This window comes from Carcharodon carcharias, chromosome 15 (genome assembly GCF_017639515.1).
Source record: "Carcharodon carcharias isolate sCarCar2 chromosome 15, sCarCar2.pri, whole genome shotgun sequence".
NCBI lineage: Eukaryota > Metazoa > Chordata > Chondrichthyes > Lamniformes > Lamnidae > Carcharodon > Carcharodon carcharias.
The window spans coordinates 38,634,761-38,652,584 of record NC_054481.1 but is presented as its reverse complement, the minus strand read 5'-3'; the positions used below and the strand labels follow the sequence as shown (position 1 = coordinate 38,652,584).

Genomic DNA, 17,824 nt, shown 5'->3' with positions numbered 1-17,824 from the left:
GTTATTAATAAATGCAGTAGGGAATTCAGGAGAAATTTCTTCACCCAGTGAATATAATGTGCATCTACCACATGGGATAGCACAGCTGCATTTATGGGAAGCTGGTTAAGTACATGAGGAAGATAGGAATAGAAGGATATGCTATAGAGTGAGATGATCTATGGTGAAAGTGTGTAATAAGCATAAATACTGGCTGACGTTTTGAGTCCTCATGACCCTTCAACCGTTCTGTTGAAGGGTCATGAGGACTCGAAATGTTTCTTCGTCGATGCTGCCAGACCTGCTGAGTTTTTCCAGATAATTCTGCTGGATTTCCAGCATCCGCAGTTTTTTGTTTTTATAAATACTGGTTGACCAGTTTGGCCGAACAGCCTGAAACTGTGTAAGGCCCATGTGTAGTTGGCCATCCTTCAACTTCGACATTCCCACTTCCTTTTGCTTCTGGATCCTTAGCTGGTGAGTATATTCAAGGCTGAGATCGATTGAGTTTTAGACTTTAGGGGAATCAGGGGATATAAGGATCAGTCAGGAAGGTGTAGTTGAGGTCAAGAATAAGCCATGATCTTATTGAATAGCAGAGCAGGCGAGAGGGACATAATGGCCACCTCTTGCTCCTATTTGTAGCATATAGTATGTTTTAAATATTTACAAAGATGGAAACTTTGGCCAAATAAACCTGCTCTTTGCCAAGCCTTTCAAATCCTTGACGAATTGTATTTATAAATACAAAACATTCTGAAGTATATCTCAGCAACAGCCAATGACCGACAGTGATCACGAAGCCCCTCATCTCCTCTCCTCTCCCTCAGAATCATTTACCTCCCCGCACTCCCCACTCTAATGGACATTTGGTTTAAATTTCAACCGTTCCCCACCGAGCGCGCACTGTGGTCATAAGTTGCGTGACGTCAGTTCCGACGCGTGCGGGTGTGGTGACGTCAGTGGCCGCGGGGAGAGGGGGCGGAGCCTCCAGACAGAGACAGACAGACAGAGAGAGAGAGGGAAGCGGCATGGCTTCTAGCAGCAACACCACCGTCACCGTTAAGGAGGGAGGGAGCGGCCGCGCAGGCCCGGGGGCCGATAAGAGCTGCGTGCTATGCTGCCAGGAGCTGGAGATTTTCGCTGTGGGCAAGTGCGACCACCCGGTGTGTTACCGCTGCTCCACCAAAATGCGGGCCCTGTGCGGCCAGCGGTACTGCGCCGTGTGCCGGCTGGAACTCGACCAGGTAAACCCTGGGGAAGAGAGAGAGAGAGAAGGCTTCGGCCTGTGGGAGGGATCGATAGGCCTCCGAGTTTACTGCACTTTGTGTGGGCAGGAGGCGAGGCCAGAGTCCTCGGATGTTACCGGGAGGAGGAGGAGGAGGAGGCGCACATCACCCCCAGCCCTGAGCCGCTGGCCGGGCCCCTTTCCCCCTCTTCCTCCCCCCACCTTCCGGGGCCTGAGCCGTCTGAGCCAACTCAGTCCATTGAAGTCTCCATCTTTGAGTGGTAATTGTTGCTAACTTCAGTCAGGCACTTCTCTAAATGGAGACCACTCCCTTTGTGCTGTCAGTGTTTCCAAAGGCGGTGCCGCACTGTAGGGAGGAGGCAGTGAAACCCTCCCCCAAAGGGGAATAGGAGTTTCTCCTAGGGCTAGGATGGTTGTTTTGGACTGAGATTGCCTGCTTCTGGTACTGTCTGGCTCTTAACTCAGGCCGTGTGTGACGTGCTTTACCTGTGACTTGTTACTTTGACCCTGTAGCTTTTTACAGGGCGTGTGGAAGTTAGCTTGGCAATGATTCAATATTGCCCAAGTGCAGTGTCATATCAACCAGGATTAAAAAGCACTCTGGGCTTTCAAAATGCACTTTCTGTTTCTCATTACTGCAACTGTAATCAAGAGGAAATCAACATCGCAGTGCATGTTGCAGCAGGATTGAAATCACGGGAAGTTGGAACTATATAACAGGGTAATCGATCTGGAAGATGTTTTGGGTGGGGCTCTTTGTTACAATTCAGTCAAAAAAAGCACTGATCTAACTTTTATGATGTTGCTTTGAATTTCTAGTTATTGTCATAACTGTACCTATGTTAATTCAGAAATCATAGTTGTCCTTTGAGGTTTAATAGCCAAAGTGTCTGAATTTTTGGGTGGTTATGCTAATATCCCAGTCCAAGTTTTGCAGTCAATGGTGAATACGCAGCTCATTACACTTATATTTGCTGATGGACTTTCTATGGGGTTTTTCATTGGAACTTGCAGTGGTTAGAAAACCAAAAGAGCGCCGTGCCCTCCTCTGGGATCTGGGGCCTTTGTGAACACAGAAAAACGATGATATTGTAAAGAACATATCTTTTTATTTCTGTTGGACTGCGGATTAAAATTAGAATGGCTGCAGCTTGAAGGACATGCCTACTGGAACAGTGTGAGGGGTATATGCAATGTTGCTGTCCAAGAACAGAGTGCCATGAAAGACTGGATGGTGCCGAGGAGGAGTCCGGTCTGATGGGGGAACTACCTGACAACAATGTTTTAATTGGCTCCTTATCAAGGTTTGTGTGAGAGCAGTGCAGCAGAATATCTCCTTGTCTGAAAGGAAAAAGTCCTAAAACCTCTTGCTTCTGTGTATGTAAGATTACAGTCATTCTACAATAATAGCTAGCTGACTTTTTCTGCCCATATTTCTATAACCTACTCTTTCTCTGAAAACCCCTGTCAAGAGGCAAAGGGGAAAAATCACCATTAGAGATATTGAAAAGCAAGTGCTCAACCAGTGAACGACAGACTGAAATTGCTGGGAAGACCACCTCGTGTTGTCAACAAAGAACTGAAAGGAATTTGGAAGACACAATCAAAATTAACCCATTGAATCCTGTACTGTGGAATTGGTGCTATTGAACTGTTTTATCAGGATAAAACATGGATTTTATGTGTCTTCTATGTGTGTGATTAGGGATTTAAAAAGAGGTAGAGTTTAGATTATAGTGTTAGAAATCAGTTCATATTTCTTTATTTTGCTACTCGTTAAAGACAGTTTGTTCCAATAAACCGTTATTTACTTACTAAGTTTACAAATCTGGTGCTCGGATTCTGTTAACCTAAATTAAACAATTAGGTGGGTTGATCAAACTTTCACATTTTATCACGGCTCAGGGAGCAGAGGGGCTTGATATTGCAGCGCGCTATCCCCGGTGAGTTGTGACAAAGTTTGGGACTTCTGGTCTGGGATATTTTGGAGCAAAAGACAACAATGATTTGGGTATAGATTTAGGAAGTAATAAAAACTAAAAGGAAACACCAAGTTTGAACTATCAAAAATAAGATGGCACTGGAAACTGCTAAAGCTTTCCTGCAAGTGGAAGAGATGTCCCTGACAATTTTACAAGGGACCCTAAAAGCCAGGTTAATCGAATTAGCAAGTAAATTAAGAGTAGGATTGCCTACTAAATCTAGGAAGGCAGAGACAATTGAAGAGATGGCACAGCATTTGAAATTGGAAATAATACCTGAGAGACATTGGAATGGGCTCAAATTCAGTTGTAAATAAAGAAAAAAAATTGGAACTAGAGGCGGCCGAGAAAGAAAAAGGAAAGAGAGCATTTCAAAGAGAGATAGAAATGGCGAGGTTAGACAGGCAGGAAAAAGAGAGTGGGAATTGCAGCTTGGAATACTGGCAGTTAAAAAAGAGACACCAGTAGGTGAAGCAGGACTTATTTTCAGATCAGAACCCAGTGGGGAGATGTTTAAATTTGTACAAGCTCTTCCAAGGTTTGAGGAAAGAGATGTTGAAGCCTTCTTTATTTCATTTGAGAAGCTAGCCAAACAGATGAATTGGCCAAAGGAAAACTGGATATTGCCCATGCAGAGCAAATTGACAGGTAGAGCACAGGAAATTTATGCTTCACTGTCAGATGAGGTGTCTAAGAATTATGATGTGGTGAAAAAGGCCATTTTGAGTGCATATGAGTTGGCCCTTGAAGCATATAGACAAAAGTTTCAAAATTTAAGGGAACGGCCTGGGCACACTTGTATTGAATTTGAAAGGATTAAGCAAAGTTGTTTTGATAAGTGGATACGAGCATTATGAGTTGAAACTACCTTAAGTTGTCCGAGAGACCATTCTCTTAGAAGTTAAAAACACCCTACCTTCTGTAATAATGTTGAAGACCAAAGGGTTGCAACTGTTAGACAGGCAGCAATAATGGCTGATGATTATAAGCTGATGCGTAAAACTTAACCATTTTTTCCATCACTCCCTTAAATTTGAAAAGGTTAGAAAGTGGGAGAGTGAAAGGAAGGTAAGTAGCCAGGGTAAAGAATGGATAGCTGGGAATACCTTGAGATCTCCTGCCCAGATCACTGAGGGTGGAAGTGACACTCGAAGACTTAAATGTTTCCATTGTAATAAAGTGGGGCACATTCATTCAGAATGTTGGAAGTTCTAAGGGAAGCCCATAGAACTTATTGGAGTTCATAAGAGTGAGTCCGAAAAGGGAACTCAAAAGAAAATGCCCTGGATCAAATTGTAGCTTTTAACTACAAATAAGGGCCTGGAGGTAACTACTGCTGTGAATGCAGGTGAAGTGAATAAGGTAGATGTGAGTTATAAAGACTTTTTTGTCTAAAGGAAAGATAACCTCTTTTTCGTCAAATGATGCAGCTAAACCCATAACTATATTAAGGGACATAGGAGCTACCCAAACTCTTTTGCTCGGTAGCTCCTGTGCCCTGCTGGTTCCATTGTACAAAGTGCAATTGGAATATGATTTGTTGTCTGTATCGGTGGTTGTAGGAGTGGTTAAGAACTTACCCGTGGATGGAATTGATTTACTCCTGGGGAATGATTTGACAGGAGTGAAGGTCATAGCTTTGCCCGTAATTACGGAAAGTCCAAGAGAGGCTAAAGAGACGGAGGAGTTATGAGAACCAGTTCCTGGTATTTTTCCATCATGTGTGGTGACTAGAGCAATGGCTAAACATAGTCCATCACCAGAGGTCAAAGTAATACCATGAACAGATGTTAAGAGTAGCTTAAGCTTCATTTGAATTAGTGTTTGGCATGTCTTCATTAATTGAGGCTCAGCAATCAGATCCAGAGTTAAACAAGTTAGCACAGCTCACACTGAAGCTGAGGTGGAAGGAGTTCCGGAGTGCTATTACATTAAAAACTGAGTTCTGTTGAGGAAGTAGGGCCACCCTCACAGACCTGTGGATGAGGAATGGACGGTTGTTTGTCAGAAAGTGGTATCGCCCAAATATTGTAAGGAGATTTTGTGAATAGCAAATGAAATCTCTATGGCAGGACATGTAGGAATATGGAAAGTCCAAGCATCAATAAACAGACATTTTACGTGGCCAAGACTTCATAGGGACTTAGTGCAATTTTGTAAAACGTGTCATACGTGTCAGATAGTAGATAAACCTCAATGTGTAATCAAACCAGCACCTTTAATACACACAACAGCTTTTGAAGAACCATTCAGTCGGGTATTAAATTGTGTAAGACCATTACCCAAAACAAAAGCAGGACATCAGTGTATCTTTACAATCTTGGACATGACAACCCGATTTCCAGAAGCTATTCCTTTAAGGACAATTACAGCTAAGATAGTAGTGGAAAAAACTCTTTTTTTATCCGTTATGGCCTACCAACTGAATTACAATCTGACCAAGGCTCTAAATTCATGAGTAAAATTTTCCAGGACATAATCAGCGATTTGGGCATTGAACAAATAAAGTCTACTGCCTATCGCCACAGACACAGGGAGCTTTAGAGGTATACCAACAGAATCTCAAAACCATGGTTAAGACCTATTGCCATAAATACCCAAAGGATTAGATTTCTTACTATTTTCTATCAGAGATTCTCCGAGTGAATCTACTGGATTTAGTCCATTTGAATTGATCTATGGTCCTGAAATAAAAGGTCCATTAAAAGTGATTTAAGGAAAGTTTCTAAAGCAGAAAGACAAATCCTCTATGTTGGATTACATGTCCATGTTTCTAGAAAGACTCGCGGGAGCATGTAAAGTAGCATGAGAGCACTTAAAAATTTGCCAAGCAAAAATGAAAGAATGGGCAGACAAACCTGCTACAACTAGAACATTCCAAATGGGAGATGAAGTATTGGTATGATCACCTTCGTAGGGTGAACCCCTGAAAGCGAAATTTGGTGGCCCCTACCAGGTAGTTAGGCGGGTTAGCAAATTGACTTATCTGATTGATACTCCTGAGCATTGGAAGAAGAAATGGTTGTGTCACACAAACAAATTGAAGCAGAGAAGGTGATTGGAAAGGTGGTAGGAGTAATAGAGGATGACAGAGACACTAAGTGTAAGGTGGAAAGAGAAGGAGCCAGTGCAGAGCGAACCTCCTGCAATTCGACTAGCCAATACAAAAATACTGGGACAGTTAGACAGTGTGTTCTCATATTTAGAGAAGGACCACAGGAGGATCTAATTAGGTTGCTTAGGAAATATAAGGGAATTTGTAAGGATGCATCTGGATGTGCTACTTTAGCTATGTGAATGGAGGAGACTTTGCCATAAAAACAACCTCATCGGTTGAGCCCAGAGAAATAAGCTCCATTAGAAACAGAGATCCAATATTTGCTGGCAAATCAATTGATTGAGCCTCGCCAAAGCAGCTAGTGTTTACTGGTAGTGCTGGTTCCTAAGCCGGATGGTTCAACTAGATTTTGTATACACTACTGGAAAGTGAATGCAGTAAGAAGGACAGATTTGTACCACTTCCTCAGTTAGAAGATCGCATCGATAGGCTTAGCAGTGCCCCATTTCTTTCTAAAAATTAATCTATTGAAGGAGTACTGGCAAGTGCCATTAACATCAAGGCCTAAAGAAATACCTGTCTTCGTTACACCAAGTGGGTTGTATCAATGTCGAGACATGCCATTTGGGTTTATAAATGCCCCAGCTACATTTCAGGGACTTGTACATCAGCTACGACTTGATTCATATAAATGTGTGGTTTATTTAGACGAAGTCGTAATATATAGTAACACATAGGAAGAACATCTAAAGCAATTAGAGGACCTGTTTAAGCAATTGCAATTGCCTGGCTTTGTCATAAAAGCAAGGGTAACTTACCTAGGTCAGATCGTAGGACAAGGGCAAGTGTTGCTAAGAATAGCAAAAGTTAATGCTCTAATAGAATTCCCCATTCCTAAAACTAAACGAGAAATCATGAAGTTTTTGGGAATGTGTGGGTTTTATTGGAAGTTTGTGCCTAACTTCAGCACAATAGCTGCACCTCTTACCAATTTAAGAAAATAGGCAAATGTGGTATGGCCAGCAGAATGCCAAGCAGCCTTTGAAAAGCTGATGGCAATCTGAATAAATGAACTAGTGTTGGCCATCCCTGACTTTACCAAACCTTTTAAAATGGTAATTGATGCTCGCGACTTGGGGGGTAGCTACAGTCCTATTACAAGATGATAAATTGGGGATAGAGAAGCCAATGGGGTACTTTTCCAAGAAACTAAATCAATATCAGAGGAAGTACTCTAGAGTAGAAAAAGAAACTCTAGCATTGTTGTCTCTTCAATTCTTTGAAGTTTGTTTGACATGATAACAAAGAAACGCTAATCTATACTGACCATAACCCATTGCCGTTTATTGAAAAGTTTAAAATTCGAAATGCAAGATTGTTTAGATGGAGTCTATTGTTTCAAGCATTCAATATAAAGATTGTTCACATTGCCAGTAAAGATAATGTGATTGTAGATTCATTGTCCCGGGTGTAAAATACTTAAATAAGTTAAAGGGTTAAGAAATGTTGAAGATTGTATAAGGGGGAGGAAGAATGAATGGAAGTCGGTCTGTGTTTTGTTGTCCATGTGTCACGTACTTTGTGATTAAATGCATTTTTGAAATGACGATTCATCTCTTAAGCATGGAGGCATATAGAGAACATATCTTTTTTATTTCTGTTGGACTGTAGATTAAAATTATAATGGCTGCAGTTTAAAGGACATGTCCACTGGAACAGTGTGAGGGATATATACAATGTTGATATCCTGGAACAATGTGTGTCATGAAAGACAGGATGGCGCTGAGGAGGAGTCCACTCTAATGGGGAACTGCCTGTCAACAATGTTTTAATTGGCTCCTGACCAGGTGACCAGGGTTTGTGAGAACAGTGCAGTTGAATAGCTCCTATCCTGAAAGGAAAACAACCAAAAACCTCTTGCTCCTGTGTGTAAGATTCCAGTAATTCTACAATAATAGCTAGCTGGCTTTTTCTGCCCATATCGCTAGAACCTCTCTCTAAAAGCCCCTGTCAAGAGGCAAAGGGGAAAATCACCGTTAGAGACATTGAAAAGCAAGTGCTGAACCAGTGAACCACACACAAAGTGCTGGGAAGACCACCTCGTGTCATCAGCAAAGAACTGAAAGGAATTTGGAAGACCTCGATCAAAACCAACCCATCGAATCCTGTGCTCCGGAGTTGGTGCTATTGAACTGTTTTATCTTACCCTAAAAATCCATGTTTTTGTGTGTCTTATGTGTCTTTGTGTATATAGGAGAGTCTAAGCTATAGAGTTAGAAATTAGTTCACATTTCTTTCTTTTGCCACTGGCTAAAGACAATTTTTTCAATAAGCAGTTATTTACTTACGAAGTTTACAAACCTGGTGCTCGTATTCTGTTAACTTAAACAAATAGGTTTATCTGTGAGCCAAGACAATGTATCTTAACCAATCGATTGAAGAATCCTTACTGAGAAAAGCAGAGTCTGAACCAAACAGTGTATCGTAGAATTTGTAAGTTAAATGGCAAACCAGGTACAGAAAATAAAATAGAGTGGAAAGTAAAATTGTTTTTTTAAAAAATTAATTAAAATCTGAAGGAATGAGATCCCACATTTTTAAAGTTTCAGTACTAGGGAAGTTGTTCGGCACCAATTAAGGCTTATCAAGCTGCTAAAAATTCACTTATACTTGAATGGGCAAGCTCTAAATTTTTTTCTGGTGTGATTGGTGAGCATTTATCACTCAATTGTCTTAACTTTATGCCCTTTCACTTACTTGAATACTGACTCTAAGCAAGATATCAATGTAGTGAAACTCCTGGAGGAGTGGGGCAAAGCAGGAAGCAATTCCTGCTTTGAGTGTAATTGCATGTGTGGTCACCGAAAGTTGTTCGATTTATTCTAATAATGGTGATTGCTGACAGCCTTACCATTATTTTTCTTGTAAAATCTTAGCCCTTGTGGATACTTGTAAATTTTGCAAATATGAATACATATTTCCATTTGTTCCATACAGGTTGTGTTTATAAAGAAAGTTGCCCCATTTTCAACAATTGCAACTCATCAGTTCCACCATGAAAAGAAATTTGATATTTATATTGCCGATGGGAGGATTCACGCCCAGTTCAGGTATCTTGCCCTCTTTATTCAAAATATGGAGTGTTAACACTCGGGACAACACACAAACAGTTCAAATCTTAGGCTCACTTTATATCTGTATAGAGACCTTGCTTTACTAACTTTGAAGAACCATGAGGGAAGTTAAAAGGAAGCCATGTGGATTTTTACCTCCAGTTTAGATGCTTGGACATTTTCTTGTTCCTGGGCATATTGGATCACATACAGGGGAAAATTGATCGGGGCAGGGAAGAACTGTACATGAGGGATTTTTCAGTACAATGTAAAATGGACAGAAAATTGCATGATTGTCTTAATGATTTACAGCCTGTGCTGTCCAATTCCTATGCCCCACACCTGGACAAATCTAGTCTGGCCAGGAATAGAAAAGTGTGCCCAACAAAAATCGCTGGAAAAATTCAGCGGGTCTGACAGCATCTGGGGAGAGAGACACATAATTAACGTTTTGCGTCCGTATGACTCGAATAGAAAAGTGTGCCCTATGAATTTTTAGGCAAACAATGATACTCATAATTTAATATACCAGCCCATATGCAGTCTACAGAAGTTGCTGTCAGTTTCAATGAAATAATGGTGGTAAATAACAACAGAAACAGGCCTTTCAGCCCAGCCAGTCCATGCTGGTGTTTATGCTCCACTCGAGCCGCCTCCCAGCTTAAATATATTATCGTAACCATGCATTTCATTCTTCATTTGCTTGTCTAGCTTTCCCTTAAATGCGTCTATATTTTTTACGTCAATCACTCTGTTCTTCCAAATTCCAGAGAGTATAGGACCATTCTACTCTATCTTTTCTTGTAGGATAGCCCCCCTTATCCTAGGAATCAATCTATTGAACCTTTGTTGCACCTCCTTGAAGGCAATTATAGCTATCCTTGGGTAAGGAGATCAAAACTGAACACAATATTCTAGATGTGATCTGGCCAAAGCCATATAATTGTAGCAAGATGACCTTACTCCAGCCCCCTGGCAATAAAGACAAATGTACCATTAGTCTTAATTGCATGCTTTATGCGCAAGTTTCTGTGATTTGTAATCTCTGAATTCCAGTGGGCTGGCTGTTTGAAAGTTATTAGTTTCCTTCTTCTTTCTCTACATATTTTGAAATTTATTTTCCAAATATTTATTTACTTCCACTTTTTAAAGACAATTGTGGACTCGACTTCCACCAAAGTTTCTGGTAAGGAGAAAAACTCCAAACCTGCCTTTTTGGTGATCATTAAATTCATGAAAATGGGTAACTCTCAAAATCTAATTCTCTGCAACCTAAATGCGCTAGGTATGTTATTACTGTTATTTTCCACCTTGAAACAGTACCCTCACCCATGTGCTGTAAAAGGACCATAAAGACTAGATGTAAGATGCTTAAGACTTTAGATATAAAACAAAATGCATTGCAACTTGTGGGCTTTTTTACCGAATTAGGAAGTCAATGCAGGATTTCAAAGCTAAGTCATTAAAAAGAAACAAAAAGCACTTCCCCAAGTTCACACCTGAATATTGTACTTGTATAATTGTGATTGTAATGTATCTCAATGCTGAATGAATATGTTACAGGTTTGCTATTTTGAGAGCATTATATTCAACTTCGGGATTCATTTAGCATGTATGCGTTATAGGATCTACAACAACAACCTATGTGCATTTAATGTAATTGAATGCCCCAAAACCCTACACAGGTGTACTTTAAAGCAAAATTTGACACATCCACATAAGATCATATTAGAGCAAATGACCAAAAGCTTCGTCAAAGAAGTAGGTTTTGAAGAAGTACCTTAAAGGAGGAAAAAGAGACAGAGGGATTTGGGGAGGGCATAACCAAAGCTTAGTGCCTAGGCATTGCTACTGATTTGTAACTTAATGCTGAACTTGTATGCGTATTTCAGGAAACAGAAATAATACTAAATTATAAACTCCCTTTGAGGTTTAATACTTTGATTCCTTTTTTATCTATAATTTCCATTAGGAAACTTCTGCAACATGACTGCCCAGTATGTGCTGAGTCAAGACCATTTAATACTTTTGAGGACCTAGAGCATCACATGAGGAAGCAACACGAGATGTTCAGCTGTAAGCTTTGTGTAAGACACCTCCAGGTAAGCTATCTGCTCTCCTGTTTGAGAAATTAGTTCTCTAGTAATGTTAATCAGTTGTGTGAGCCTATGTATCGGTCATATTTCTTTTTGTGTATATTGTATTTTATTCAATAGGTATCAGTTTGCCAAACAAAAAACCTAATATATTTTTGAAAGCTAACTTCTACCCAGTTAGCCGGTCTGGGCTATAGCATGCTTTGTAATTACTTATTATATTGAGTATTATTTTTCAGCCTTCATACTGCAATGTTATAACAATTTATTTTTCAAATAAAGCTACTAAGTGTCATTATCCAAAATTGTAAAATGAAACATTTAGTTTTTATATATTCTAAAACCTTGCTTAACTGGGTTCATCTTCCTTCTGGTTCCAAATGTTCAACTTGAATATGGGAGAAACTTCAGGAATTTGTCTTGTGATGGAAACCAACTCCAAGCTTTATTTTTAGTCATCAAAAATATAATTACATTATTAAATACTCTGGATATTTTTGACAAGCAATGTTCTGTGGTGAGTGACTCACCTGACTCCCAAAGCCTGTCCACCATCTACAAGGCACATGTCAGGAGTGTGATGGAATACTCCACTTACCTGGATGAGTGCAGCTCCAAAAGCACTCAAGAAGCTTGATGCCATCTAGGACAAAGCAGCCCTTTTGATTGGCACCCCATCCATCACCTTCAGCATTCAGTCCCTCAAACACCAATACATAATGGCAGCATCTACAAGATGCACTGCAGCAACCTGCCAGGGCTCCTTGTAGGCACTTTACAAACCCACAATTCTTACCTGGGACAGCAGGTACATGGGAGCACCACTAGCTGTAAGTCCCCCTCCAAGTCACATACCATTCTGACTTGGAACTACATCACCATTTCTTCATTGTCATTGGGTCAGAATCCTGTAACTCCCTTCCTAACAAACTGTGGGTGTACCTGCGCCATATGGACTGCAGCAGCTCAAGAAGGCAGCTCACCACTACCTTCTCGAGGGTTTTATTTTTAAAACTATCAAATCATTGTCTCATTGAATGTTTTGACAATCCAAGCATAGCTTTGACTGTGTTGGCACTTTTAAGTTTTTTGGCATTTTATTGACCTGAAATTCAAAGATCTGATTTGTTTTGTGACTTGTGCTGCACAAATGTTCTTGCCTATAGTTGCAGTGGAGCACACAATTCATTTTGACACTTTCTTCACAAATGTTAAAATTAAGCTATTTGAGAATAAATCTGTTTTTGGATAGCCTTCTCTTTCAAGCCTGTTTTGTTACTTTAAACCTGTTTAACAGCACCTTCACATGCTACGTTGTAAAACAAAATTAGACCATTGCAATTAAATGTTAAATGTTTTTGTTCCTTTTCAGATTTTTACCTATGAACGTAAATGGTACAGCCGTAAGGATCTTGCACGTCATCGAATCCATGGTGACCCGGACGATACTTCACATCGTGGGCATCCTTTATGTAAATTCTGTGATGACCGCTACTTGGATAATGATGAATTACTAAAACATTTAAGAAGGGACCACTATTTCTGTCACTTCTGTGATTCAGATGGTGCTCAAGAATATTATAGGTAAGTAGGAGAAAAACTTTCTGGTTTTGGAAGCTGTTCCACAACAGCCATAAATGCATAATGGAGAGTAACATTGAACCAGTTTATAAACAAGTGAGCTAACAAAGAAACTCTGTTATAAATTATGGAAGCAGCAATGGACTTGGTGATGCATTAACTTTACCTTTTGTACTCTGGGTTAAAATTCACATCAGGATGTAAGTGTCCTAAATAAAATAAATTTGCATAGTTTTCATCCAGTTAATAGCAGATAGACAGTCCCAGCACAAAACTGTCTCTAGCTTGGCATCCTATTTCAAGGACTGTAAAGGTGACCAGTGGGAAATAGAAATGACATTAATAAATGCCTATTCAAAATTGCTGTTCTTCTACCCAGAACTTCTACCCAGAACACAATGTGTTTGATGTTGACCTGGAGTGCAAAAAATCAAAAATAAATCATCTCCTATCAAGCTGAAATCCTCCGTATTGAAATCTAAATTTATCAGGCTGTTGTAATCAAAAAGTAACATCACATCATGACTTAGATCTATTGCTATCGATCAGTTGTAGTAGACACAATATTCCATCACACTTCAAATCTTGAAGTTACAAACTTTAATTTTACTTCTAATTTTCTCCCTTTCTTTACCGAAGATTGACTTAAGTAAAGTGTGAACAGGATTGGTGGAGCAGAGGGACATTGCGACTAAAGTTGAAACCTGTCCTTATGTAAGGAACTTTTCCAATACAGGTCTCTGGTTAGCAATCAGTGGCAGAACCCCTGGCTAGTTTTGCTTTTCCCACATTACATTTCATCCCCCAGTTCCAGGAGGCTAATTGTGGAACCCTTTGCTATCACCATGCTGAATAAGAATGGGACATATCTGATCTGTATGACTTTAGTGTTTAATATTTGAGTTATTGGAAACATTTTACTAAAATTGAGACTTACTCTTTCTTTTATTGCAGCGATTATGATTATCTTCGTGATCATTTCCGTGAGAAGCATTATCTATGTGAGGAAGGGCGTTGTAACGCTGAGCAGTTTACTCATGCTTTTCGCTCAGAAATTGATTACAAAGCACATAAAGCTGCCTTTCATAGCAAAAGCAGAGCAGAGGCCCGACAGAATAGACAGATAGATCTGCAGTTTAACTATGCTCCTCGGCACCAAAGGCGAAATGAAGGTAATTGTGTTGACCTCAGTATGAACTGTACCTTGTACTTTAATACTTTCATATGTAAGGTGAAGTTCAAGAGATAGATACATAGAATGTTAGAATGGCGCTTCAGCTTTAATTGGGGAATGCAATTTATAGCCAGATGTATGGGAAATACTGAGTCGTCTCAATTTCAGAAGCAGCCATGAAAGTTAACTGCCGCCTTACTCTTCACTTTGCTCTATAGTTGCCCAGTTGCATTTTTAGCCCTGAGAAAGGAACTGAAGCACCCCAGAAATTTAGAAAATTGTAGAAATTTTGGTGCATGTGAAGACCATTTGGCCATCATGCCTGTGCTGGTGGTAGATTCACCACAGGGGCCATCTACCCCCCTTTTCTCGCTCTTTCCTTGTACCTATCAATACTTTTTGAAAAATGTTTGATCTAATTTCCTCTTAAATTGCATTGACTGTCTTTATTAGCTATTTTTGGCAAAATGCTTCACATTCAGGTAACTCTTGTGTTGGGGAGGAGAAGCTTCTAATCCGCCTATTTACGCTTCCGGCACTCAGCTGAGCTAATGCCCCTTTTCCCAATTTGTCAACCACTGGAAATAATTTTCCTCTACACTCTCAGGATCCTTTCAGAATTTATAGTTGTTAAACCTCTACTTAAATTCCCCTCCTCCCATTTAATGCAACTCTAGTTTTATTGAGAGTCTCAGGACATCATTCCTGGTATTGCCCAGTGAATCTGAATTAGACTTTTGCCATGCTTCGTGATCTTTGTGTAATGGAGTGCCCTAAAGAGTACAAAAGTACCCCCAACTCCAGCTTAACCAGCTGCGGTTTAAACAATGTCTTGCATAGATTCATCATTTACCACATGGATTTGTATTTGGAAGCTGTTTATAGGCTCTGAAATCTCTCGTGCCCCTTTTGTTTCCTTGCACCTGCAATTTTGCATTCTACAGGTTAAATTCTGACCTTTGTAGCTGTCACAGCTGCATTCCAATGCTTGGAGGATGGTGTAAAACCTACAGGTCTTTTGTGAACAGTCTCTCTGTTCAGCTGTCTCTAAAGTGTGAGCTAACATTGGCCCAGAAATTGCTAGAAAATTAATGGCATGTTCATGACATCTGCCATTATTAGTGTGCAAAAACCCAGCAATTTTTGGCAGAGAAGAGAGACACCATGTGTTCTAATTTTCCATAAATCACTAGGTGACTTGCACCACACCTCAACAAAACTGCGGTGGGGGGGGGGATACAATTACCTTTTTGTGTCAGAGTTTCTGGATTTTCACCATTACTACAAATGAATCTCATTGCAACCATTTGAGGCTGGTAATTTGTATAGCTACTAATGATGTGATTTATGGTCCTGACATGCCACTCGCCCTTGGAAACCCAGAAAGGGAACAATGAAACTGGAGTATCACTCCTGCAGGTAGTATTGTAAATTGTAATTGCAGGAAGTAACTAAACATTTTTGTTATTTTTCTTTTCCTGTCACTTTCTCTCTCTCTCTCTCTCTCTCTCTCTCTCTCTCTCTCTCTCTCTCCCCCCCCCCCCCCCCCCCCCCCCACCGAGTCAATTCATTAGCCATTGCTCTCTCTTTCTCTTTCTATAAATAATGTCACTTTTAATTCACCCTATTTCCTTCTGTCATTATGGTCTTGTTTCTTTCTCTATCCTGAAATTTTATTAGTTCAGGAGATAGACCTTTGGACCCGACTTTCATGTGGTCCCAGTCATCTCGTTGATGTCTCCGTGCCATTATAGGCTCATGTTTCTAGTAACTTGTACTTCAAAATTATGACCTGGAGGATGGGATAAAATACTTAACTCATGGCACTCACTGCAAGATGCATTGGTGCAACAATTTTTAGGCTGTTAACCTCTACTTTGACCTGAAGTAACTTTTCTTAAGTTATGGAATGACTCTTTGTTTGAATTTTGAATTTTGGGTATTCACATTTATACAGAATTACATTTCGTCTTTTATTGCAGGCATGGTGAGTGGAGATGATTACGAAGAAGTGGATAGATTTAATAGAAGAGGGGGCCAAAGTCGAGGAGGACAAAACCGCAGAGGCAGATGGAAATATAATCGGTAATGTGGTGTATAATGACAAGAAACCATTTGTGATCAAAATATTCTTTATGAAGATCTCAGTAACCATGTAATTTATTGCGCTCATTTCAAATTGTTGCTGTCTTCTGAATACCTTCAGTATTCACAATATATACCAATGATTTAGATGAAGGAACCAAATTAATATTTCAAGTTTGCTGATGCACAAACTAGGTGGGAATGTGAGTGGTTAGGAGGATGCAAGGCTTCAAGACGATTTAGACAAGTTGAGTGAGTGCGCAAATACATGGCAGATGCAGTAAAACAAGGTTAAGTGTGAAATTATCCACTTTGGTAGGAAAAATAGAATGGCAGAGTATTATTTAAATAGTGATAGATTGGGAAATGTTGATGTGCAAAGGGACCTGGGTGTCCTTGTACACCAGTCACTGAAAGCAAGCATACAGGTGCAGCAAGCAGTTAAGAAAGCAAATGGTGTGTTGACCTTCATTGCAAGAGAGTTTGAGTACAGGAGCAAGGTTGTCTTACTGCAGCTGTACAGGGCCTTGGTGAGACCACACCAGGAGTAGTGTGTGCAGTTTTGGCCTCCTTACCTAAGAAAGGATATACTTGCCTTCAAGATATTGCAGCGAAGGTTCACCAGACTGATTCCTGGGATGGCAGGATTGTCGTATGAGGAGTGATCAGTTCGACTAGGCCTGTAATTCACTGGAGTTTAGAAGAGAAGGGGTCTCATTGAAATGTATAAAATTCTGACTCGGCTGGACAGTCTGGTTGCAGGGAGGATGTTTCCACTGGTTGCTGGGGGGGCGTGGCGGTGGGGGGATCTAGAACAAGGGTCAAAATCTCAGGATATGGGGTAGGCCATTCAGGACTAAGATGAGAAATTTCTTCACAGATGGTGCTGAACCTGTAGAATTCTTTACCACAGAAGGCTGTGGAGGCCAAGTCACTGAATATACTTAAGAAGGAAATAGATTACTAGACACCAAAAGCACCAAGGGGTATGGGGAGAGTGAGAGTATGGCATTGAGATCGAGGATCAGCCATGATATTGAATGGTGGAGCAGGCTTAAAGGGCCAAATGACCCACTCCTATTTTCTGTTTGCATGTAAGCTGACCTTTTTATATGCTTCTGTGCATTTGAGTATTTACTTCCAATTGCCTATTTAGTGAAGCTAGCATATGGAGTGAAGTCTTTAGTTTTTCATTCTTTTGATGTGATTTTTGCACCAATCTTGTGATACTGGACCAACTGTTTTTCAATAATCATGCTGTAACCTCTGAATACCATTATTCACATCTCATTCTAACAACTAATATTTTGGGCAGGATTAGGTGTTTACTCAATTGTTAACTGCTTTGCTAAGCTTCTTGAATAAATTACCCAAATTGTGAAGTGTTGACTCAGATCTTTTACTTAGCCAGCTATTGTTAGTGGTGTTCACTCTCTCACCCTGGATCTCTTTCACTTTTACTTCTAAATCATCATCAAATAGCTCAGTTGTTCCACTCTCCCATATC

General features: G+C 40.2%; 1 protein-coding gene across 2 annotated transcripts in view; it reads left to right on the top strand.

Moving 5' to 3' along the window:
- Positions 1 to 980: 980 nt before the first annotated feature.
- Positions 981 to 17,824, top strand: part of znf598 (zinc finger protein 598) — a 39,134-nt gene continuing 22,290 nt past the window's right edge. For both annotated transcript variants that reach the window (XM_041206522.1, XM_041206523.1), the window contains exons 1-6: positions 981 to 1,226; positions 9,266 to 9,378; positions 11,354 to 11,483; positions 12,850 to 13,061; positions 14,013 to 14,230; positions 16,215 to 16,317. In XM_041206522.1, the coding sequence (XP_041062456.1) occupies positions 1,011 to 1,226; positions 9,266 to 9,378; positions 11,354 to 11,483; positions 12,850 to 13,061; positions 14,013 to 14,230; positions 16,215 to 16,317 (992 nt within the window). In that variant the 5' untranslated portion in view covers positions 981 to 1,010. The remainder of the gene's footprint in view (positions 1,227 to 9,265; positions 9,379 to 11,353; positions 11,484 to 12,849; positions 13,062 to 14,012; positions 14,231 to 16,214; positions 16,318 to 17,824) is intronic.